The 26,645-nt window shown below is 39.2% G+C and overlaps 1 protein-coding gene across 20 annotated transcripts in view; it reads right to left on the bottom strand.

Moving 5' to 3' along the window:
- Window positions 1-26,645, bottom strand: part of PARD3 (par-3 family cell polarity regulator) — a 642,797-nt gene that overhangs the window by 229,474 nt on the left and 386,678 nt on the right. For 5 of the 20 annotated variants that reach the window (XM_060006131.1, XM_060006135.1, XM_060006141.1 and 2 more), the window contains 4 exons: window positions 17,419-17,578; window positions 10,670-10,859; window positions 5,907-6,058; window positions 4,801-4,845 (listed from right to left, as the gene is read on the bottom strand). In XM_060006131.1, coding sequence (XP_059862114.1) covers window positions 4,801-4,845; window positions 5,907-6,058; window positions 10,670-10,859; window positions 17,419-17,578 — 547 coding nt within the window. The remainder of the gene's footprint in view (window positions 1-4,800; window positions 4,846-5,906; window positions 6,059-10,669; window positions 10,860-17,418; window positions 17,579-26,645) is intronic. The other 15 variants (XM_060006138.1, XM_060006133.1, XM_060006143.1 and 12 more) reach the window with 7 other exon arrangements.

The following is a 26,645-nucleotide window of genomic DNA, read 5'->3' as shown; positions in this document are numbered from 1 at the left end:
TCACTGCCTGACCTGGCACTCAGAGGTAGATGAATTTAGCATCTAGATGGCTGAATGCCAGCCACCCCCAGCTGGGCAATCCAGGTTACAGAACTAGTTCTTCACTTATACTGCTAAAAAGACAGGTGCAAAAAAAAAAAAAAAAAGGGGAGGGAAGGAGAGGCTGGATAGTTTCTCTCCATGTGGGGCCATCAGCCCATATGTGGATCAATAATTAAGGAGTAGCCTTGATATGTTATCACTTAGAAGACAAGTAGTTCTGACATGGGCTTTCCATTGCTCAGAGTATAAAACAGAATAAAAATTAAATTGGGAGAGTCAAAACAAGAATTATCTTTTTAAGATTCATTTACATGACACCTTTCACATGATTTTCACAATAGGGTAGTTTTAAGTTAGAATAAGTATGTTAAAATGTAACGTAGACAGAAAGGCAGACAGATGACTCTAAAAAAGAAAAAATATTCTATAAATCATTGTGCTTGGGAGAAAAATATGATTTATTTAACTTTTTCCATGCAGGTTTGTATATATTTGATTATTTATTTTATGACAAAAATTCACAAGAAATATTTCTTTCTAGGATGATCAATCTTACTTTTTCTCTTGATAGCCCCATAACTTTTGACAAGTTCATGTTTTAAATACCCATAAAAGTCATGTCACAGGAAGGAAAATGAATTTTGTTCCGAAGAATGAAAGAAAAAGTAAGAAATCAAAGAGAATGGGAAAAGATGATTCCTGGGTAGGGACATTTACGTTCACATTTTCTAGAATTAGCACTAGGAAGATCTTTTTCTGAATAAATCATGCCTATCAATTTTCATAACTTACTAGTTTCATTCAGGTCCTATAAACTTTTATAAGGCAAATATTCAGTACCTTCTTGGCTTCATAAAGGACATGTTTATGTACGGATGCATGTATGTATCTATATGTATCTATGCATATATCTCCAATGAAGATTTGATACTTCCAGTAAAGATTATCATAAAAACATAATTTATGGGCTTCCCTGGTGGCTCAGTGGTTAAGAATCCGCCTGCCAATGCAGAGGACACGGGTTCGATCCCTGGTCTGGGTAGATCCCACATGCCGCAGAGTAACTAAGCCCATGTGCCACAGCTCTTGAGCCTGTGCTTTAGAGCCCGTGAGCCACAGCTACTGAGCCTGCGTGCCACAATTACTGAAGCCCGAGTGCCTAGAGCCTGTGCTTCACAACAAGAGAAGCCACTGCAATGAGAAGACTGCACACCACAACAAAGAGCAGCCCCCGCTCGCCACAACTAGAGAAAGCCCACATGCAGCAATGAAGGCCCAACGCAGCCAAAACAAAACAAAACAAAACAAAACATAATTTATGTATGAAAAGTTAGCTGAGATTTGACTTAAGATACTCAGAGCACTAAACGCTTTAATAATTTCAGATATGGCATGAGTATTTATTCAAATAAATGTATATATTACATGTATATAAATATTGATACATGTATAGATAAATGTATATATGTATTTATTAAGAAACAAAACACAAGCAAATCAGGGATAAAAAAAATGATGGAATTGTAACTAAATAAGCAATAGATATTTTGTAAGCATAATTGGGAGCTTACCTATCTACTCTTTTCTCTAAATTCTTAACACTGTAGTATAACATTCTGGCAAAATGTTGATAATTATATATGGTGGGTATTGGGTATATGGTAGGTTAATAAACTACAGTCTTTACATATGGTTGAAAATTTTCATAACATCTATAATTTGTGCATCTATAACAGCAATCAGCAAACTGTGGGCCAAATCTGGAAAATCTGACTGGAACACAGCCATGTCCATTCATTTGCATATCCTCCATGGCTTGCCTTCACACTACATCAGAATTAAGTAATTGCTCCAGAGACTGTTTGGTCTACAAGATCTACCATATTTACTCCCTGGCTCTTTACAGAAAGAGCTTGCTGACTCTTGATCTATAACATGGATTTCATTCATGCAAGTGGTATGTTTGTCAAAGAAACTTTAACAGAGATTTTGTTAAGTAATAAATTAATAAGATTCCTAAATGAGGACCACTGAGATTCCTAACATCATAAACTTATCATTTAGCAGCAATAAAAACTGAAAATATCTCTCACTATATAAAGTAGGGGCAAGAGAGTAGTTTTATTTACACACAAAAAAATCAATGTCTCTAAATTTTAAATTATTTTAAATAATTTTTAAATAATTTAAAATAATTTTTAAATTACTTTAAATGTAAAATAATAATTTAAAAATAGTATTTTGAAGCTCCTTATATAAATCTTTCAGGTCATTAGGACACTTTGCTTATTTTTTATACTCAAGGATTAAACTATTAGAAACACAATTCTCTTATTCCTGTTCCTCCTTTTCTTGCAGAAAGTAAATTTACCCCCCAAATATCATAGAAGATTCCTAAATCCAGGAATAAAGGGGGAAATCATGATCATACTATTTTCCTAAGGTCTATTTTTCTACTCTTACCTACTAATACCTCTCTCACCAAAAAAAAGGAGAGGATGTCTTTTGCAAGGGCAAAGGGAAATGGAATTCAATTTTCATTATGAAAGGCTTACAGCTAGACAGATGATCTACACTAAAATGCCACGGTGACTCTACCAAAAACCTTTGGACTAAACTGTAAAATCATGATAATCTTAGCAATTCAAGTGAAGTGAAGAAAGAAAAATAACTGAAAATCTCTTCACTGTCTAATACTGGAGGATGGGAAGGATTCAGTGTAGATATTTTATTCATTGTAGATTTAAAAGCAATAGACCAGAAAGTACTTTGATGTCTATGTAATAATTTTTTGTCCCAAGTTTTTCCAATTTAATTCAGTAAGATAGATCACATATAGTATTTTATAAATGCTTTTTATCTAGGATCTAACTAACATTCTAAGGCACTATGAAAGCAGATGATTCAATTAGATGATAAAAATCTGTCTTCTCACCATGAAAGTTATTTAATGTTTTCAGCTGAAATCTGGATATTATTTTTTAATCATAATAAATTGTTCTTTTCCTGTTAGTGAGTTGGTTAAATTAACTATTTTCCTTACTTTACCTAATTGGCATATTATATAAAGTCATGTTCTTTAATCTGAGCAGCTCAATTTGTTTTTTATAAACATTAACTTGAACAGGGGTTACTTCTTGAAAAGTACTGAATACCATTAACTCCAAAAACGAATTACTAATTTACATATGTAAACTATCAAATAATGCTTTTCTTTAGCCCTGCTTCAGAATTCCAATGAAATGCTTTGTTTTGATAAAAGAAATAACTACTTAATAAGGGCTGAGGCTATTGTTAATTGCCCTGCACTACAGTTAATCCAATGATTTATTGGATGTAGTTTTTACAATCTATCTTTACAGAATGTGAAAACTCCAACCACGTCCACAATTATCTTTACATATGTACGTGGGATACACATTTTTCAAGAAGCCTAAAACTAATTACTACTGCAGGTTAAAAAGGTGAATTGAAGCCAATTAGTGCTAAGTGGTGTAACTAAATCATACTGGAGCTCGAATAATTAAAACTCTATTCCAAACTTATAATAATAAATCAAAACGCTCAATTGTACAAAGCACATGACTTTAATTACACATAAAGACTTTCCTCTGATCATTGTCATAAAATAACATGTAAAATCTACTATCATGTAAAACCCAGTTCAAAATAATCCATTGTTTCTACGGAATGATTTAGGCAGCATCTTAGAAGCAAGCCCTAAATAGTTAAGAAGAAAAAGAAAAACAAAAACAAGGGCTTCCCTCATGGCGCAGTGGTTAAGAATCCGCCTGCCAATGCAGGGGACACGGGTTCAAGCCCTGGTCCGGGAAGATCCCACATGCCGTGGAGCAACTAAGCCCATGTGCCACAACTACTGAGCCTGCGCTCTAGAGCCCACAAGCCACAACTACTGAGCCCGTGAGCCACAACTACTGAAGCTCACGTGCCACAACTACTGAGCCTGCGCTCTAGAGCCCGCGAGCCACAACTTCTGAAGCCCACGCGCCTAGAGCCTGTGCTCCTCAACAAGAGAAGCCACCACAATGAGAAGCCCGCGCACCGCAACCAAGAGTATCCCCCACTCGCTGCAACTAGAGAAAGCCCGCACGCAGCAATGAAAACCCAACACAGCCAAAAAATAAATAAATTAAAACAAAAAACAAAAACAAAAACAAACCTTCAAGCAGGTTCACAAAGATAAGGATGCAATATATAGTCTAATTCAATGTTAGGTAACTACAAACTAATGCTTGCATCAGAAAAAGATCTAAGCTTTTCTGAGTGACTAATGAGAGCAATACTAGACACTGTCCTTCAGTGAAAATATTTATATTTGTGCCATTATCCGTCAAACGAAAATCACCACTTTGAGAATCATGTTTTGGATGTTAACCTAAGCATCAGATAGATGACTCTGAAACAAAGAATCCACCCTAAGAGATCACGTTTTCAGGATTTTGACTTTTTTTATAAATTGTGACAAAACATTCCTACACAAATATAATTAAGAAGATCTAGGTTGTTTTAGTGTCTCTGAAGCACTAAATTATATTTCCATTTAGTATGTACTACAGTGATAAATTTCTTCTCACAGAAAATTTTCCTTTTCTTGTACCGTTTGATTTCCTACTATGAAAACATCCGTGCCAGCCTGGAATATTTATGTTTACGTGCTATGTGATTGGCAGCTCTACAATTATGATAAGCTCCTTGGACCACAGTTTCTATGGCAACAGTCTAAGTGTCCATTCTTACCTGCTTTCTGGTCATCCACTGTATTGAGTTTAGTCTCGTCAGCTACTGTTAAAAGGTAAATGTATAATGGTTAGCCCAGTTAGTCCCACAGCCCAACATGCTTCAACCATTCCCAGATCTTTTCAGTTAGGTGATAATTCTTAGGTAATATTTCATGCAAAATATATGAAATATCAAGCAAACATTCATAATCAAAAAAAAAGGGGAAAAAAGCAGTGTCTCCATGCAATGCCAGTCATCTCATTTCACAGACACGTGTGTTATTGATATGTTAGCATATCACAATTAGCGAGGCAAGGAATCGCCCGATTGTTCTTTTCTGCATGGGATAAATGAATGTTTTTAGTCTCGAAGTACAAACAGCCACCAGAGAACAGCATAAATACGTTCTAGTTGATTAACGAAGGTTTTTCTAATCATTCAATTGGTGTATGGATATAATTAATTAATTTGTTGTTTGTTTGTTTTGGTTTTTGGTGGATTTGGATTTAAAAAGAGACACTACCTGATTGGTGCTTGATTGAACAACTAGGATTATTTTCCTCCTCTCATTTGCTTCCAAATACTTTCTACAATAAATATGCTCTCAAATTATGACTCCACTTAAAGGCCTTAATTACCAACACATAAGAGTTTCTATCAAATAAACCTTAAAGGACAGCAATGGAAGGAAAATATGAGGAAGTAACCAAACTCTAGACATGGATTGAGATAATGGTTTCTCTCCAAAACTGCTTCTTCTGGTTCGAGCGTCCCCACAACCAACCAAGTCATATTCCAATGAAATTGGTTTTCAGCAGCCAAAGTGTTAAAACATTTCATTTTTTTCAAGTAAAGATACATGAATAGAGCATGATAGGCACATGTGTTTGTTTCTTTTCTCATCAGAAAACATATATATTAACATATTGCACATGATGTAAACATGCCACTTAGAAGTACGGTTATCTCAAACTTGGAGAAAAACTAATTTTTGCCAAATTGCCTCATTTCGCATTTATTTTCTCTATGGCTCACAGTAAACAGACATGTGTTTGGGACCATTGATTTTCATCTGAAAGCATCTAAAGCGAATTTAGATAGAGGTTCATGGAGATCGTACTCACTACCTAAATCCATGCTTTTCGATTTTCGCGTTTTAACGAAATCCAATTGACTGGCATCTGAAAATTGCTTTGTGCGTTTTTCTGACATACTCTGACGTCCAAATCCCTCTCGTTGAAAAGCAAGAACTGGATCGACGTCTGGACTCAAAGAGCTGGTGTGAAGAGAAAGAGAAACATAAAAACATTTACTGAAAATAAGAGACGTGACGCTCAGGAAAGTTCATCTACACCTGTGTGTATGAATGTGTGTATATGGATATTCCTCAGAAATATTTAAACTAAATAGCACAAATATAGTCCATCAAAAGAACTGTGGTTGTGTAGGAGGTGACAGGAAAATACGACATTAATTTACATTTAGAGCAATTCCTTCTCCATGTGAGGAAGACTGAATCTTTGAGAAAAACTTTCATATATTAATACAAATACTGGCAGCAAATTAGTGACTATATGAATTGCAACTGAATAGAAGTTTTGAGAAGGGTATGTTCTGCAGACTTGTGGTTGATAAGGGGGAGGGGAATGGGGGAGGGATGGATTGGGAGTTTGGGATTAGCAGATGCAAACTATTATATACAAAATGGATAAACAACAAGGTCCTACTGTATCGCACAGGGAACTCTATTCAATACCCTGTGATAAACCATAATGGAAACGAATATGAAAAAGAATGTATATAGGCATAACTGAATCACTTTGCTGTACAGCAGAAATTAACACAACATTGTAAATCAACTATACTTCAGTAAAATGAATTTTGTTAAAAAAAGGATATGTTCTGGTCATCTTATATATCCTTTATCTTGTGTTTCAGAAAAAAAACCAAAACACCTTTATGGCATGTAGTTTTATGAGGATGTAGCTTCTCTGCAATACTTAAATCAACTGAGAAGAAATCAACTCAACAAATCACGATTAGAACCTACTCTGATGAAAGTGTGGTGCCGGGTACCAAAGTCAAAGTAATAAATAAGAAAAGATCTCTATTCCCTAAGAAGAATACCAAACCAGGAGCACACAGAAGACTCTGTGGATGCTCGGATGGGAGACTGACTGGTATTCCAGGGAGTCAGGAAAAGCATGACTAAGTCTGGATGGCATTTGGTTTGTGTGACACCAACACAGTGGCTCCCGCAGAGACGATGAAACACAGGGCAGATCAGTGGTAACAGGATACAGTATCAAGTGTCTTCACAATGGAAGTGGCAGGGGAATCGGTCCTATTTGTAAAATCCCACTAACACTTTCAGAAGCACCACCAGGTGTTGTGAGCCCAGCCCCACAATGACGTGGTTCTTCTCTGTGCTGAGCACGGTGAGTAAACAGAGAGCTCTCCTATATCAGTGTGGAGCCACCTTGCCTATGTGGCCACAGGTAGGAGAACATCCCTCCGCAGCTCACTGGACATGCTAGAATGTGGTGGTCTCTCCACTACGTCCGCTTCCACTATACACGCCCTCCTTAGGCTTCTGCTGGAAACCAGCTTCTCTAACCCTGTATTGGTCCTATGGGAATGACCATGCATATTGATAAAAGGGTAGTGATCTGGTTTGGATACATATCAGAAATTTAGCTGCAATTCACTGTGCATGAAATGACAGATGGCATTAGGGAAAGGCTAAACCAAAAACTGCGACAAGGAAGACATGAAGGCAGTGCTTCGCCATCAGGTGATGTGGCCTGAACGCTTTGAGTCCCTGTGTCTTCATTGGCTCCATGAAGAAAAGAGTGGCCCCAACCCCTGGCCGGGCCACTGAGAGAATTCAAGGACACAAGGGGAAAGCCCTCAGTAAACTGCAGACCACCATGCAAAATAAATTATTATTAGCCAACAAAGACTTGCTATCTCAAATTTTCAAAGTTATGAAAATTATAACGGAAACAGGGTATTTAAAAACCAAGCGCCAACCGAAACCTCAAAAAGGAAATGAACGATCCTTCTCCATCTTTTCCACCAAGTACAGAGCAGGGCCCGGGGAGGAGGCAACGTAGGTGCCTGGGACTCAGAATTCAAGGGAGCTCTGATCTCAGGGTCCTGTGAGTTCAGGGGCCACACCTGAGAGTGAGAAGCTCCTTACGTTTGCTCCCCTGGGCACCTAGCTTGCTTAACCCTTGTTCTGGCCCAGGGACTGGGAGCTCAGCCCAAAGCAAAAACGATTTTTTTATGTAAAACACTATGTTATATCCTAATCAATGTTATTTTGTTTGCATCCTACACTAAATCTTTTCATTTTTAACATATCATATCTCATCTGTAAAGCCCAGAATAAATCTGACGTTCCAGGAAGCAGCAGGGTCATGTGCACCTTGAAGGCTTAGGTGTCCCTTCTCGTACTACTCTGCTTAGACCCTATGTATGTATGTATGTATGTACATGTGTGTGCAGAGCTCCAGCATATATGATGCATATAAGTGTAGACTGCTTTTACATATTTCTTAAATATATATGTGTGTGTACATTATGCTTATATAGTAGTGTCCACGTACTACTATGCTTATAATTTCCAGGACACATACACCCCAATTCGAAAACACAGTCCTAGAAGTGAAAAATTAAAACCTATATGGTGAGAACAATCTTGCAACAATAAACACTAAATATGATATTTGAACTAAGAGTAATTCTTTCTGTTTGTGTGTTCATTATGGCCGCGCCACGCGGCATACGGGATCTTAGTTCCCCGACCAGGGATCGCACCCGCGTCCCCTGCAGTGGAAGCTCGGAGTCTGAACCACGGGACCGCCGGGGAAGTCCAAGAGTAATTCTTTTAGATACTGAAAGTTGATCTCTCCGACTATCCTGCACATGGTCGTCAACCCTCTTCTGTATCGTGTGAATTACACGAAAACCTGAATTCCAAACTAGGTGTCAAATGTGTGAACAGAGTGAATCTGCAATACATTTTTAATAAAAATTATTGGGTAAAGGTTTTTCAAAGAAGTACAAATTTTTGTTCCTGAAAGCCACATATTGGCGTATTTTTTAAACTAATTTTATATCCTCCGAAATTATGTTGTCACTAAGATGAGAATTTGCTGTTTTACCTTCTTCACCTTAAAAACGTTGTTATGTTCCCTAAATCAGTTCATGGATTGAAAACAAGTATATTCTATCAGTTAAGAAATGCAAACTTTAGCCATTTGACATATTCAGCCTTCCACAATCGTGCAGCGAACTGTACACATACACAACTGAAAACGGCAAATGAGTTTTTGAGTGAATAAGCATCTTAAAATAACTATTCTTAAACCATAACATAATTAATTCTTCCCATTAAACTAATTTCAGACACAAGAAACAATACGCTAGCATACTTAGCAAGTTAGTCTGCAGGACTGACAGCTGATTCTTTAAAGAATGTAACCATACCCTGACCCCCCCCAAAAGTTATTAAAATTCCAGTTATTAATCCTGCCTTATTGCCCTTTTGTTTTCATAACATTTTCATCAAGGATTAGGGAGATATTGTCAGGCTGGAAAAGCTTACATTTTCTGCTGTGATTCAGAACAGCTGCCATTCTTGTTTGGATAACCCTTCATTCATATTCTTTTCCAGCCCCTGCACATTCCCCACAGCAAAATCATACAAGTCCTCACTGTTTTATGAATCCCCTTAGGGAAATTAATGCCACACTCCAGCCCTGCTCGTTGTTTATTGACTTTCACCAATACAGCATTTCTTAAGGCCTCAAACATCTATTCCTATGGCTGCCTTCAAAATTCCTCATCACGGTGGAGACTCAAAAGGTTTTTGTCCCTTCGATGAATACTGCAAATATCTAATCCTTACTTTCTCTGTCATTGCTTTCACTTTCAGAAAGAGATATAAACTGCAGCGGTAAATGCTACAGCGTCTGATTCAGGTGGGTTTTTACTTTGTATGGTAGTTCCCCCTCTACGTTGAACCAAAAAACTCGTTCAAAGGTAAGCTGTTATCACGCGGGCTTGAGTGTAGCTCAATGCCACAACACTGAAATATCATTTTGCTGATGGATTCTTAAAAGACCCCAGAGAAAGGGCAAGAAGAAGATTCTGGTATAATGCTTCACATGGTTGTGTTCATTATCACTACAGCCTTCCAAGGTCATCCCTAGGAGGGACCTTCCTTTCGCTTATTGATGTATATAATTACTAGGCAAATGAGGACACTCATCCACATTTATCTGCCACATGCTGGTTCAATAATATCAAATGCTTTCTTATATTTTTAGAGATACAGGAGAAAAAATAGCATTAGACTGCCCCTGAAGTCATAATGTTAGAAGTAAGTACAAAGACTAGTAGAGTTATAGCGCTCTAAAAAGAAAATCTGAAAAAGCTTCTTCCCACTCCCAGAACGTAACAACTACTAATTTGGCCAAAGTCGTCAAATTGTTACAAACTCTCAGTCACCGGAGGGATTTGCTTAGAATTTATTTATGGAATAGGAAAACAATTCGTTAAATTAACACAGATCTAAAATAAAAGTTTCACTTGTGAAACTTAACTTCAATGAGTAGGGTTTGGGGGTGAGTGGTAGTTTTCTCGTTGGTTTGGCTGAACTCTTAACAATAGCCCTGGAAAGGCTAACACAGTTGGGCAGGTTTATGAGGCTGGGGGGAATCTTTTGTTTGAGGAGTGACAACTACGAGTATTAAATCATTATTATTAAATCAGAATACCGCTATAAAAGACACTGATTCACTGTGCTCGGTGACAGACCGTTTAACCCTAAAATCAAGTGTGACTGCAATTAACCGATGTTTCCCAACAGTGCTCTTACCACTCTGCTGACTCACTGATGCCGGCCTTGGCCCACGCGCCAGTGTCCGTTGTCACAAATCCTACATCATCGTGGGAGCTGGAAGATGACTGGTCAGAGAGATGTGGGGGGAGTACTGGCAGCCTGTCATCCTCGATAATGACAGTGTCATCTTGGGGCATATTCACCGTGGGGGACAGCTGGTATTTACCTGTCCAGTGGAAAAAAACAAAGAGAAATTCTAGACATCCATCTAAGGGTTATGTATATGAATGTTAACACTTTGCTACATTAGAAAAAGTCTAAATTTCCAAAATCTGCTCAACCTGGTAGAAAAATAGAATTAAGTAAACTTATTTTTCATAAATGAATGTCAAAGGGAGACCTCCGGTCTATTCCCTCCTCTTGACACGACAGCTATGGTGCTCTGGGTGCGGTATTCAGTGTCTCTGGTATTAAGTTTCCTAAGGCCAGAGATGATCTCCAGAATGATTTCTAATGTGAAAATGCCACGTAGACTTGAAGTCGTTTATAGTCCTTTGAAAATTTTTACCAGGAAATTTGGAGGGAAGCCCTGCAGACTTACATCAATCATTCACTCATTCACTAGCTGGGCACCTACCACCATCTCTGCCTCTCAATGGCTCACACCTCAGAGAAGAAGACAGATAAAGTAGTAATTGATTGGTGCTCTGAGTGATGTACCAGAAGTGCCCTGGCACTCACTAGTGCTGGCAATCGCCTGGGTAGCTGAAGGAAGAGGATGCTGGGAGTCTTAAAAAAAAGTCAACATCCGAGATGGGTTTTGAATGATTAATACGATCTCTTCTACTGTAAGAAATGATGACATTGATTTTAGACATCAGCAACAACATCATTAAATGCATGATGGAGGAAAGTACACAGTGCACTCAGGTGACACTTCAAAGATGAGTGCATGCAGAACCGGAGCCTTGTGGAGAGATGGCAGGAGTGATGTTAAAGAGGAAAGATTAGGATCTCACTGCCCAGAGGTTTTTCAGGCCAAGACAGGGGAGCTTGTAAATTTTGATTTATTCAATTAGGATACAGCGTTCTCGGTAAGAAAAGACCCAGAACTGTCCACATTGATCAGTTTCTTTCAGTAAAATCTGCTCAGGTTCTGGGATCGGCATGATAGGCGTTTATCTTTCCTGGGATAAAATTATAATTCAGGGGCCTGAATCCTTAAAGATAAAGCTGAGGTCCAAATGTTGCCATCTTCCTCCCCAAAACACCTATAGTTCTTCTGGCTTCCTCCTCAAACCTTGGGCCATATTTCCTCTGAGCAAGAACTCATGGGCGAAGCTTCGGTTCACATGGATATCTTATGAAAGGCTGTCCTCAGAGAAACATGCATCACGGTGTGGTGTCGCCCTACTGGCCTGTCTCTCCCAACACAGCAAGGAGAACGGACAGTTTCCCTGTCACCTTACAGGAGGATGGAAACACTGTCATCTCAAGTCCAATGTCCACAGCTGTTAAGTCAGCTCTCCTGGTTCCTATGCAAATAAAAAGGATTGTTGCACTTTCCCAATCCTACCACCGTTTCAAACAGGGTGCCCTTGTCCTTTACGAGTAATTGCTTTTAAAAATAGCACAATAGCAATGTGAAGACAGTTCATGAACATTTTCACATCTGTCTTAAGATCTAATTTTTAAACATTCACAAGAATGTGTAAACGATAATTTTCGTTTTAACACCATTTTGGAAACTGGGAGATGGCATATATAGACTTGAAGCATCTTTTAAAATATATATTATTCTAGACATTTCAACAAAGGAGCAAACACTAAGTTGATCTTTTCAGGACAACCCACAAAAGCAAACTTGCTAGAAATTTCAAATGCAATCATTACTTAGCATCAACTACCCTATTACAGAAATAATATATGTTCACTGAAACCTCTACTCAGCAAATTATCATGAAAAATACTCTATTTTGATTTGAAATGCATCCATTTTGACAAACTGTGAAAACTAGCAACTGTTTATAAACGCTCATGATAAAAATGTAAATCAAATTTAATATTTCATTGCTTCCTTTTCCTGAATTCAAATCAATGCCTACTTGAGTTTTAGGATACTAGTACAGAAAGACAGAAATCTGTTCAATAAAATATCATTCATAAATAAGATCGGACATTCCAGTACTATTACCTAAAGAAACATTTCCTTCCCAAAACATACTTTTTTCCCCAAAAAGTGTACAGAATGACAAACCCAAGTTCTCCCTGGTAGCTCACCACTGACAAGGCACATGTCACAGCATTAAATGTCATGTCCTCACAGAGGCACAATTTATTGGAAGAAACTATATTGGTATAATATAGCACATTCGTTTCTAAACACAAAACCAAAACTGTTCATGCAATATATTCTGAGAGACGGTCTAGCAAGCAGTATGGAACACAGAATGGTTCTTCATGTGACAGTCCTTTTTTATGTTGTTTTGAGTAGAAATATTGTTCCTTAGGTGATCTAAAAATTCATACCTAAAGAAACTGCGGGAAATGTCCCTATTAACCGTAAGACAAGGATTCAGCTTTTTTTCTTTCCCCTATGATTCTGGAGGCTAATATTTCAAAAGACTTGAGAATATATGTTTTCCATCAATTTTCCACTTCTTAACATACTTGCGACGAACAGTGTTTTGGGATGCAGCTCCAAGAATATATTGGGGGTAATGAACTAAGCTATCAAACTACATATTCTACCAAACTCCCCTTAGAATAACTCTCAATTATGTTTGCAGGTACTTGGCATATCCTAAATGTGAACCCTTTGAAGGGTGACTTCAGAAACCTTTGATCCGGTTTTTGATGAATAAACTCTCCTTTCCTCAACTAGTTAACCAACAAACTAAGATTTAGACTGTAGCCGAGTGAAACAATGAGATGCAGAATGACTGTTTGCTAAACATTTATTCATTGGTACATTTACATAGAAGGCAACACTACGTGAAATGAGAAACCTTTTGCCAGAGATCTGACTCACAATAAAAACAACCTTAATATTCCATTTTTCTACGTTGACTTTCTAACAAGATCAAAGTATTCTGAACAGAATTATTTTTTAAACTCACCAAAATGTATCAATATAAAAACTACTAAGATTACATTAAAAAATGGAGACCACAGATTTCAGTTGTGCATTAAACGGAAAAATTCTTCAGATAAAAAAGTTGGAAAACATTTAAGGTTCCATGCTCCCAAATGTCAGCTTGTGATGTGTCCTATGAAGTGAACACGCTGGTGACATTAGCTACACCTATTACCTCTGTGGTTATTAGTAGTACCAGTTAAGACAGTCCAGCCATTTGTAAAATATTTTTAAGGCTTTTAAAAGGAAGAAATCCTATGTAGCCTTGCTACAGATTTCTTGTTGATAAATATCCAAAATTACTCCTTGCAAATCCATGGTAGTGGAAAGTCAGCCGATACGGACGACACTTGGAGAACTCTTGCCGTTGGCTGCCACTCTGGCTGACCCCACCAAGAGCTAAGGAGATCGATCAGGTTCCAGTAATGGGGGACTCGTGACTCAGAAAAATATGCATCGTAATTCTGGTTCAGAAACACGGAAGTCTGGGGCTTCAGACCTGTCACTTAACTTCTTCGGGCCAGAATTCCCCTGAACAGACGTTTAGTAGGTTGGAGTACACGATTTGTAAGGTTGTTGCAAAAATAACTTCTTTGATTTTTAAATCACACTGGTTGCCAGAATGGAAGATTCTGTTAAGACTGTCTGAAGCCAGTTGCTTGAAAATGTGGGTACTTAAAAATGGGTGTCAATAAAGGATGAATGTCACTAACACTTATTGTGTGATCCCAGTATTCCTCAGAGATGGCTATTTTTAGAAAGAGGAAAGAGCCAAGAACAAAATAAAACAAAAATCGTCATGGGATCTTGGGACTTAGTTCTTTTATCTGTTAAGTGGGAAAGTGTAGCTGATGACATCTGACATGCTTCCAACTCTAAAATCTCTTCCTTTTTTGGTCTAGTTTTTGGAAGCTTCTCTCCTGGGTTAGGTTCCCATAGAAATGAGTCAGAAAGCCTCAAAGCTCCTTTTGGGTCTAGAGTCCCACAGGAGGAATATGCTACATGAAAATTCACCCTATCCACATAAAATCAATCACTTCTTAATGTAGTCAGCTGGAATTTCAATACAAAGTTCTATCTGAATCATAGCAGATCACGGAACAGATACCACCACCTCCACTGGTGTCTACACAGGAGATATCCTAAAGGTAGAGAAGACGACTGCTAGCCAGACAAGATCTGAAAATTTTCCATGCACCCAGATACTGTGCCCAGCAGTAAATACTGTTGCTATTGGTTTAGGTTAACTGAAAGTCAATGCTTTAATTTCTTATATTTGGTACCTGGCTTTGGTATCTTGTTGCAAGGTACTATCTTTGCAAGATTTCTAACTTTAAGTGGAAAGTGATGTTACGAACACTGTCTGTTTCTTAGGGCCCATGATGCTGAAATAGGGACTGACAAAGACTGAGGAATTCTCGAATTTGTAAAACTCAAGATAAATCAAATTAAGCATATACATTTCTCAGAGTAAAACTATATGGGATCCCTAGTTTCCCACACAACATGTAAAAAACTATCTTAAGAAAATATCCAAATCGTTCACATCAATTTGGCCTACCAACGAAGAGTAAGGAGTCTGTCACTGCCCCCCACCCCAGCCCAAAAGGCCACGCACAGTACATCACAAAGCACAGAGCTGGACGATTACTGCCCCAGCAGAAGCATCTGGCATTTTCAAGTCCATTACATCTCTAGCAGAGGGAAGGGAAAAAAATGCCAACTCTAGTGCAAACTTAAGAGGACTAACGAGGCCACAGCTAATAAAATCAGAGCAATAGACTGAAGAAAAAGAAAGTATCCTCAACCCATATATACAGCATTTCCAAAGGTCACTAGGTGAATTGGGGGGGGGGGTTTGTTTTTTAGTTTTAGTTTTTCGCCTTCCTCTGAAGCATCAGGGATTGGAGTCAGGACGCAGGTTACAGGAACTGGTGGACCAATGGTCTGATTCAGTATGGCAAGTCCTATGTTCCTATAATAAAGGGGAAATTACAGCGAATCACTTTGTATGCACGCAGATCCAGGGAACACATACACTCTCTCGCTCAAGGGGTCTTGAATTTTCATCAATAAAAAAGTATTTAACTGGTCTCCCTGGTGGCTCAGTGGCTGAGAGTCCGCCTGCCGATGCAGGGGATGCGGGTTCGTGCTCCGGTCCAGGAAGATCCCACGTGCCGCGGAGCGGCTGGGCCCGTGAGCCATGGCTGCTGAGCCTGCGCGTCTGGAGCCTGTGCTCCGCAACGGGAGAGGCCACAGCAGTGAGAGGCCCACGTACCGCAAAAAAAAAAAGAAGTATTTAACGAAGATAAAGTGTCACAGCAAAACCAGGAAAGTAGGGAAAACCCCACCGCGGTGAGGAGAGTGATCATTAATAAGCAAAGGTTAATCTGACAAACTATGTGCAATGCCTGTCACCTGACAGGTGTGCAATATCTTCCACGTCCTTCCCCGACTGGCACTATGTCAAGCAGGCCAAAAGAAAACTGTTGGCAAAATTAAACCAGAGAGCTGGCGCGTCTTCATTCTACACGTCACAAACTAAGAAATGAGGAATTTAGCGATTTTTCCAAACAAGAAAGCTGGAAGGATTACAGGAAGAACAACAGAAAATTCTACCAGTCACGTTCACGTGTTTTTCCTATCGTGCCCGCTAGAAAGTTCTTTGACGGCAGACTGATTCTCACTTGTCTTTGTATCTACAGCAAAAGTATATACACAATGTCTTGCCAACAGCAGGCTTTCCATAAACATCCACTGATGAAGGAAACAAATTCCTGTTCCAGCGAAGCTTCCTAATGGAGACGTGGATTGTATTAAATCTCCATTAAGTGTGCTCAAAATGGAGTTAAATTTAGGTTGTACTTCATATTAGAGGCTTGCGAAACACACCAGCAATGAGTGTTTTATGTCACGTGCTATTTTAATCAAAACAGCTTCTTATGTGTTAAATTTGACAACTCTCACAAGCGAATCCCAAGATGAGCAACTCAGTAAATCAAACCACTCTGGTGGCAAAGCAAGTCTTTATTAACGGGATCTGTTAGCAGAGAGCTGAACGGCTGCAGAGCAAGTGCTAATCACCTCCTTCCTCACTGGGGGCCACGCAGACAGTATGGTGCTGAATGCAGACAAAGGATGTGAAAAACTAGTTTCAGGATTTTCAAATGAAGGCTTTGAAAAAGTCAAGATGCAATTGAAAAAGGGTAACACCTTATTAAGTACAGGCCACAAAATGTGAATATTCACATACATGCATACACATATTTTTCCCCTCCCTCCAAACAGTGCTATTGTAAACATGTAACTTTTGAATCCTTCTTGCCATAAGCCACTAAATGTTGATTTAAAAACAAAACCACAGCTTCACTTATCGTCTCAAACATGCTAAGAATATCTTGATCATTGGAAAACACTTCTGTGTGATCCCCTTCTTTTTTCTCTTTCCCACGTTACAGGATCCAAAACTCACTTAACAAAATCAATGTATTGACTTCCTCTCTTCACATTAACACTTCCTGAATGATTATAATGAAGCTGCTCCTCTTCCCCTTGAAATCATGGGCCTCCTTTACATTAATGTTACATTAATAACCTCTCTGTGAACCAGTAAAAGCATAAAAACAAGACGTGATCAACAGGGTTTTACCTGACTCACCCATTATCCTGCTGAGCGCAGCATTTCTCGTGGGCGATTCATCAAGCCCCTCAAGCCCGCTGTAGAGGGAGTGGGAAATCCTTCGTTCTCTATCATCCAACACCGTTTCAATGGGCAGCTCAGGTCCAGAGGGGCTCCCAGGTGACTTCAGCTGCAGAGAGCGGGGTGGGGGGGCGAGGTAAAGTCAGAACTGGAGGCCCATGACCAGCATGGGGGAATTAGACCCAACTTGCCCAGGGTCTGCATCGAACTGGGTACCAAATGAACTAGAACTTTTCACCCTGTACCAAAATAGTTTGCGATGACAGCTTTGCCTAATGACCAACTTTCTGTGCCACTTTACACTGTGCCTCCCATGAAGCTGTCAGATTTCAACCACTGGAGGAAAAATATGTAGATTAAAGGCTTTTTAATCACACTCACCTTGTTGCTTATTTTTTTTCAGCTTGACAGTACCTGTTGAAGTCAATCTGAGTTATGGTTTAACTCAGAAATCTTTATGCGATGTTGCCCTGCGCTAGACATGCTTTATCATTATCAGAATGGAAGCTGGACTTTAAGTCTACTTTTCACACTTAGAGTGCATAAATACACCTAACAGCACACCTTGGTGTGTGTGGGGGGAGAATGACCACCCGCTCTCTAAGACCTAAAGACCACTTGTCAGTTCGGGTGTCTTCAACAATACACCGAGCCTCAGTTTCTTCTGCTGAAATTAGAAACAATCATCCTATTCTCTCATTGTGTTCTTAAGTATGAGATAGTAACTGAGAGAAAATAAACTACACAGGATATTGACAAAACAGAAGTAAAAAACCCAGTATTCTAATAAGGCAGGCAAAGGTAGCTATTTTGCAAATATACAGAATCTGCTAGATAAGCAAAGAATATAGGTGGATTCCTATCACCAAGAATTAAAATGGTATGTGGCGTTGTTTAAGACAGCTGTGCCTTATAAAGTCATACACTTCATAAACATAATATGAGTGAGAACTCTATACTAGTAAAGCCATGAAACAAGGAGGAACAAAGCACACAAATCCTCCCAGTGTGGGCTCTGAGGTTAACCCCACCAACTAAAATCTTATGATGCTTTGGAGCTGGCCGGCAGCCAGAGACAGGGAGGGCTGGGGGGTGGGGTGGAGGGGCCCGTGTGGAGGCAGGGAGCAGAGCACAGCAAAGTGGAGAGAGGACTGCACATTCCAAACAGAGGAAACCACAACTGTGGCTCCTTCACCTGAACAAATTATTATTTCTGTTAGAAGCTATCATCTGTTTAATATAAATGAGATATTTAATGAAGTTCCGAACTGTAGACTTATCTCGCCCAGTTTGATAAGCACCGGGGAGATTTAATGCACTGAAGGGTCAACACAATTACAATTGGAGGCACGTCAAACTGCGGGAGAATAATAAACTTGCAGCGCTAGTGAATTAGACTCAATAAGGTTTAAATTGTGAAATGAGGATTTATTAGTTTTTTTTTTTTTTTAAATTGCAGCTTACAACTGACAGCTTTACTGAAAAGTAAATTAAATATTCCAGGTCTTAGATGTAAAAAAATACAAGAACATTTTCTGAAAGAACATTATTCCTAAATTCCAAGGTACTTTGGAGAAGTAAAAACAAACACAACAAATACCCAATCCCTTTAAAAACAGGCATGTGTGAATTTTTTTAATGAGCACATACATTAGAGACCTGCTATACAAGTCTCAACACACAAGACCTGCATCCTACACAATAATTTATTTAATCATAAGACAGACAACACAACCTCGAGTTTGCTTAACAAATACATTTAATTGAAGCATATAACTGCAATTTTCTAGATGATAAAATCTTTATAAAGCACCTTTATGAGAAATCCCTAAATATCCCAAGAGGCTATTTTAGAATTTTATAAAGTCAAATAAAAATTCTATTTTAAAAATAGCACATGCAGGCTTTCCAGAGAAAAACAATAAGATGCCTGTTCATTAGGAACCTTGTACTTGAACACTTTCATGGGAAAGTTTCTGTACCTCCCCACCTCCCTAACCATGTCTAATTTGCATCTCAAAAGACAGATTTAAATGAAGACATCAATGGCCAAATACATAAATATTTAACAGAAGACACAATGCCTTTTAATTTCTTAAAAAAAAACTGATTGGAGTACAGAGTTTTGTTTTAAATCTTTTGATGATTTTTTTTGTTACAAGCAATTGAGTTTAAGAAAGAGGAATGCATCGCATCATCAGAGTGGGAGCTTAGCCACTCCAAGGAGGGCAGTCCTGGAAGACTGGCCTGGCCTTCCTGCAGTATGGGCTGCTCCCAGGCCCTTCTGATCATCTCCACATATAAAAACCTTATCAAATTAAGCTTAATTCAAAGAAGACACCAAAATAAAAGAACTGCAATTTTCACTTTGTCGTTTTAACTGCAAAAAATGTTCTTCCATCCAACAGAACTCAGTCCCGAGTAGGGACAATTGTGTGGGACGCCCTCAACTCCATCCCTAAGAAAATAGGAAAGCCTTTACATCCATTAAAGAAAACTAGGTTGCAGCAAGATAACTCATACTGGGGATCAGCATAAAGTGATCCAGTCTCTTCCCAGAGTAACGTGGAGAGATATGTCACAGGCCGAAGAATATCCTATATTCTGTGACCAGGCCATCGATTTCACTTTGTGGTCACTATCCTCACAAAATAATAAGTTAGGTGAATCATAAAGATTCATGCTGATCAATATTTATCAGAACTTCATTTACAAAGACACAAGAATTGGGAATTACCCCATATCTATAAACAATGTAATGTAGTACGCTCTTAAAAAGATATTCAAAGGACCATATATTGCTTTTACAATCAGAAAATAATAAGTGCTATTCAATAACAAAGAACTGGATATTGTCCAGTGCATATGCTTCATATTATATATTTGGCCTACCCTTCCTAGGAAAAGGTAAAATATTGGTTTCTTTTAAAAAACGAATACAATATCTGTGGGGCTTAATAAAATCTCAAGTTGTTATAAGTGTGCAATAGTGGGTCGAATCATGTCTTTCACATAAAGAAAACGTATCCCACCATCTCAACTAGAAACGGTGAAAAGCTCGCATAGATATGGCCCTAGTCCCCTCCAGCAAACCTAAACCTGGGTCCCAGTTAGTAAGTGGCAGGATCTCATTATCCGATATTTCAGTCTTTATAAGCTTATTCTTTTCTATCCCCAATTCCTGGCACAGAGCAGGCACTGGGTGAATAATTGGATGAATAAATCCATTTCTGAGTGAATGACTCAGAGTTTCCTTAAATCGGTTTAGAGATCTCAGACGTATAGGCCATGTGCAAGCGGGCCTTTAAAGCTAAGAGCACAGCACAAGGCTGAAAGTAACAGAAGGTTGATCGAGACAATCACACATCGCAGAAAGGACTAACACCCGAAGGACAAGTTAACACAGGACAATGACCAGTAAGACAGGGTCTAGCTTTCTTTGGAGAAGAGTGGCTGGAGTTTCAGGGTTCAGTTCCAGGTTCTGCTTTCATGCAGAACCACAGCTAACGTCCTCCACGTTCCCATGTGGCTGATAGCACTGACCAGAGGATGAAGTAAGCCTGGATGTGACAGACCCAGAACGCGATGGCCTGCCTGACGCTGGGACTCATGGGTTTACTGTCCACCTCTTCCCAACACAGCCAGAGTATCAACTGCTTGAACCCCACACTCACAGGCAATCAGACCCTCTCATGTGCATAAGAGGGATGGACGCCTTGCTTCTAAATTACTCTGCCACTACCTTGGCCTTGCAGCCATTAAGCACCTCATTTGGCTTCTCTGTATTTATTTCTTCATATATAAAATAAAGAGAATCATAAACGATACCTTAGGTCCCTTCCTATTCTAATGTAGCTTTCTAAGAGAATTAAACGTAGAGAGAGAATTCACTTTAAAGTAGTCCTTGGTCAGTTCAGTGAGTTTTGCCAAATTGATAAACCCATGTAATGTACACCCCTCTCTGGATAAAGGGCATTGCCATCACCTCATTAAATTCCTTCCTATTATTTCCCACTCGATCCCAACCCGCCCAAAAGCAACCAATGATATTTTCATCCTAGAATAGTTTTTCCAGTTCTAGATTTTCATATAAATTAAATAATATTAATAATAATATAACATTAATAATAAATAATATAAAAATTAATAATCCCAATCGGTAATCAGTTTGTCCACTACTATAAAAATTCCTGCTGGGATGATTAATGAGAGTTTATTAAATCAATAGGCCAATTTGAGAGAACTGATACTTCAGTGATACTGAGTCTGCTAATCATATATCACTCCACTAATTTAGGTCTATTTTATTTTTCAGTGACATTTTATAGAATTACGAGTACAGAGATTATCTGTGTTGTTAAATTTATCCCTAAGTATTTTATGATTTTTGATATTTCGGTACATGATATTGATTTTTATTTTACTGTCAAATTGTCTATTCCTAGTACATACAAATAAAATGGATTTTGTACATTGGCCTACTGTCCTATGATCTTGCTAAATTCACTTACTTGTTCTAAAGTAATTGCCTTGTAGATTCCTTAGGATTTTTTACGTAGAAATCATGTTATCTGGAAATAAAAAGTTTTATTTCTTCTTCTTAAAAAAAAAAGTAGTCCTTGGTGACTAAATTCCTCAGCATGGGGGCTAAGAGAAAACTTACCTGGTCTTACTCTCTATTGGTACCAAGGCAGGCTTTATATGAAATCATGTCTAACAAAGATATAATGAAGTGACTGCAAACTAGGTTAAATTGCAGTAATTCCTACAAATACTAATTTCCTTGGAACATTTAGAATTATCATAATTCTCCTACACAAGTGACTTTCAATACCCATTTCCCAAAGTTCTCCTTCAAAGTCCTCAACAAATTCGTCCTTTGCAATGATACCAATGTTTCTGCCTCTTGCTTTATGTATTCTTTCCAATGGAAGAGATGCCAAAAAAGTTCATCCATCCTTCAGGAGCACAAAACAAAGGAAAGCCATTTCTTTTCTCTCTCTTTTTTAAAGAAATAATTACTGCTTATGGAATGTTTTTAAATAAGTAAGAGCATTAGAGCTAAGGAAAGTGAAGGAAATCCAGAATCACTGCTAAAATATTAATTCTGTTACCTTGCCTTGTTAGAACTTCAGTGTCTAACAGTAACTAAGTTAATTTTTTTCTTCTAAAAAGGCTCGACTCTCTGGGATTATTTCCCTCATCATTCAGTCCATGTTTAGGTGTCAGCCTTGGGTTGGACCCCAGTGATGGAGAGATGAACAAGGTCCCAGCCATCTCAGAATTTGCAGTTCCCACCAAAGAAAACCAGAGAGGAACCATGATGGTGTGACAGCTGCTGCCTGAAGGTGAGTACCCAGGGCTACAGAAAGGCTCTGGAGAGAGGATACTGAAATCTAAAGGCTGACTTTGCTAGAACAAGGAGCAGAACTGACTCACGTGGAAAATCCAGAGGTGAAAGGCAGCATCAGACATCTGAGAAATTTCAGGTCGTGTAAGGGACAGGCTGGTGGACACAGGGGCTGGTTTGTGCACGTCCTAGTGGCCACATGATGGAGACTGGCACCCATCCTGGAAAGGAAGGAAAGCTCCCGAAGAGATTTCGGCCGGAAGTGACACGGTCAGTTTGTTTTGTGGGAAGATGTGCCTTACTGCCGTGTAGACAAAATGGGTTGAGAGAGAAGTCCTTCAGGGAGCTGCAGCAGAGAGCCCGGTGAGAGGATGGGGTAAGGGCAGGGGGATGGAGAGGAGTGAGGGAGGAGAGAGATTCCAGAGGAGGAGGCAACAGAGACAGGAAAGGCATTTGAGAGGTCAGAGCCACCCCAGATTTCCAGCTTCTACAAGTAAAGAAACAGTGGAGCTATCTCGGGGGGAAGGAGGACAAGATAGATGAAGAACTGAGGGAGGAATGGATTTTGGTGGAAAAAGCATAGGTGCCTGAGAGACATACCAGTGGACATCTCCATGGGTGGCTGGACAGAGGAATCTGGAACTAGAGTAGAGTCCTGAGCTGAAAACAGGACCACAGGATTCATCATAAGGAAAGTGGTACCTGAAGACCAAGGAATGAAGGTCTCCCAGGGAGCATGTGAGGAAGAAGACACAGCCCAGAGAACGCCTTGAGGAATACTAACCAAAAAAGGAACAGGCAGAAGAGAGCAAGCTTAAAGGAGACAGAGGGCCAGAGAGAAGCAGGAGAAAAACGGAGAGAGCTGGCAGGAAAGGATTCAAGAACGAGGCAGTGTTCACAGACTCCTGAGAAGTCAAGTGGAAGGGACTGAGAAGCATCTTCTAGAACATGTCTCAAATGTGCTGTATGGGGACAAAGACCAGGGAAGTGCAAGGGAAGATGGTATTTCGTGCCAAGAGTTGCCAATTTTGAAGAAAACATACTAAGATAACAGACAGCACTTCCCACATATAGAAGAGGGCAAGGGAAGAGGTGACAAAGCACAAAAGATGTTCTTCTGCGAATGTTCATCTTCTCTAGCTTGAAAATAAGTATGCAAACCCTTGATTTAAAGATGAGTTAGTAAAATATAATTCTGTGATATTGTCAAAGGCCGGACCACACGGCTGACAGATGGACCCAGGAGGACAGAACTCATTATTCTGGCCTGAGGTTCATCCGTGACAAGACACCCTATGCTTATATCAATATTTACGGTAATATAACTTACATGTACCCTTCCAGTAATTCAGGGAGATGTTTCTGCAAAGGTAGTATCTAAGTACAACGGCAGCAAAGTCATGTCTTAAGACTTATGGGAAGCTGAAATGAGCTCTTCTGTCTTCACAGAATCCTTCAGTTAAACCCTGTCAGTACAAAAGGCACCCTATGCTTATATCAATATTTACGGTAACATAACTTACATGTACCCTTCCAGTAATTCAGGGAGATGTTTCTGCAAAGGTAATATATAAGTACAACGGCAGCAAAGTCATGTCTTAAGACTTATGGGAAGCTGAAATGAGCTCTTCTGTCTTCACAGAATCCTTCAGTTAAACCCTGTCAGTACAAAAGGCTTTTCGCTGGTTATTACAAAGAGAGCACAGCACTCGTGATAAGATTTTTTTTTGACATAATTGCTTTATAAGCTTACTCTATCCTAAGAAATAGTAATAACCAGCAATGTATGAAAATGATACTGTAAAGAATATTGAATATTAAAGTCTATTACTGCCTACTGCCTCTGTTCCCTTACTTAAATCATTTTCATTCACATAAATTCATACGCAGAAGTGAATGAGACAGAGATATTGCAGTGGGATTCCAATTCTGTGTGTTTTATAGGGCAACAGGGGATCAAATCAGTGCTTTTATCAAAACGTTTTCAGGTTGGTATAGGTTTGTTTGGGGAACCACCTGAGCCAGACAAAAACACGTCTGGATTCAGGATGCTGCCCTTCAGTCCGTTTCTTACATTTTAAGTCCCCCTACAACATTTCAATGTTTCTCTCTAAAGGAAAACTTTGAGAAATTTTAGTTTGTTTTTAAAGAGACTAAGAATATGATCTATGGTCCAGGAGAACGTCCAGAGAGGGAACTCCATCTGTCTGTATTCACCACCTTATCCCCAGGATCTAACTTATTTTCTGAATGTAGTAGATGCTCAATGAACATCTGTCACACGAATACAGTCTTAGGGTATATGAAATTATTCCATTTTTGAAAAAGACCTAATAAAGAACACTGTGTCTTGGGAACTTACTGTGGAGAATTTTTCACATAGCTCTTTGGAGGACCTACATTAAAAACATCAGTTGGGCTTCCCTGGTGGCGCAGTAGTTGAGAATCCGCCTGCCAATGCAGGGGACACGGGTTCGAGCCCTGGTCTGGGAAGATCCCACATACCGCGGAGCAGCTAAGCCCGTGTGCCACAACTACTGAGCCTGTGCGTCTGGAGCCTGTGCTCCGCAACGGGAGAGGCTGCGACAATGAGAGGCCCGCAATCCGCGATGAAGAGTGGCCCCCGCTCGCCGCAACTAGAGAAAGCCCTCGCACAGAAACGAAGACCCAACACAGCCAAATAAATAAATAAATAAAATTTATAAAAAAAAAAAACATCAGTTAATGATTTGGAAACCAATAAAAATTATCATTCAAGAAAGCCAATCCCATAGCCTACCCTGAGGGATTAGCATTTATATTTATAATAAGAAAGTAAATGTTTTACTTCCCACAGTTTTCCACTCTAAGGTTTTTAGTTAAGGTGACACTGTTCTCTTGTTGTTGTGGAAACTAATTTGTTAATTAGCATTAAGCCACTCTCCATTTGGAAAAATAAAAACAAGTGTAAAAATAAGTCTACGGTCAGTAAACTTTCAAAAATTGGTCACCTCTCCACCGACTACCCACTGAGCGCAAGGGTATGTGGCAAAATCCTATTGTATTAAAGGATCAGATGAGCCGTCATCGGTGGCTTGCTTTATATATTAAACACAGATTTTAAAATTAAGAAAAAATTAAGAAAAACACCTAAGCATATACTGGATATACTTTCCAGTTTGTACCATTTGCTAATCATTTTCTCTTAGTTGATTTAAAAATGTGAGGAGTTGAGCATCAATAAAAACAAAAACGACAAACGTTATACTTTGAGCAAGCAGGTCCCACCTGTTTCCTAGAGGTGGCACATACGTTATAAAAATTCTTTGAAAACACTCTTTTTCAGGTTCTAATATTAATTAACAAATCTGTATATAATTCCCTTTACATTCTCAAATGCCCCGCTATGCAAGTCTACTTGGTATGTTTTTACTATTTGGGAAGACAGATGATCACACCCTTTGGGAGAGGAAACCTTCCCACCCATTGCCTAATTACAGACGGCAGCACGTGTGCAGAACCCACTGTGGCTTTATGCGGGAGATACCACTGAAAAGGCAGCCCCTCTGGAGGAAAATACTCAGCCCTACAGGGAAGGAGAAAGGGGGCCGGGGGTAGGAAGGGGGGCTTACACTTCTGACAATGTCACAAGAGAAACAGACTCTCCCCTGTGAGGGGCTTTACAAGAGGCACCCGTTTTAGATAAGCAAGGGAACAAGCAATCACGTCAACGTTTCTCCCTCCTGGTTCAACACCGCTGAACAGAAGAGGAAGTGCGGGCTCTGAGCAGGAAGGCGTGGCCCGCAAAGATAATTGAGTCTTTCAAGGTAAAGCCCCTGGACCTGCC

Source organism: Delphinus delphis, chromosome 2 (genome assembly GCF_949987515.2).
Source record: "Delphinus delphis chromosome 2, mDelDel1.2, whole genome shotgun sequence".
Lineage (NCBI taxonomy): Eukaryota > Metazoa > Chordata > Mammalia > Artiodactyla > Delphinidae > Delphinus > Delphinus delphis.
This window is presented reverse-complemented; position numbering and strand designations above follow the sequence as displayed.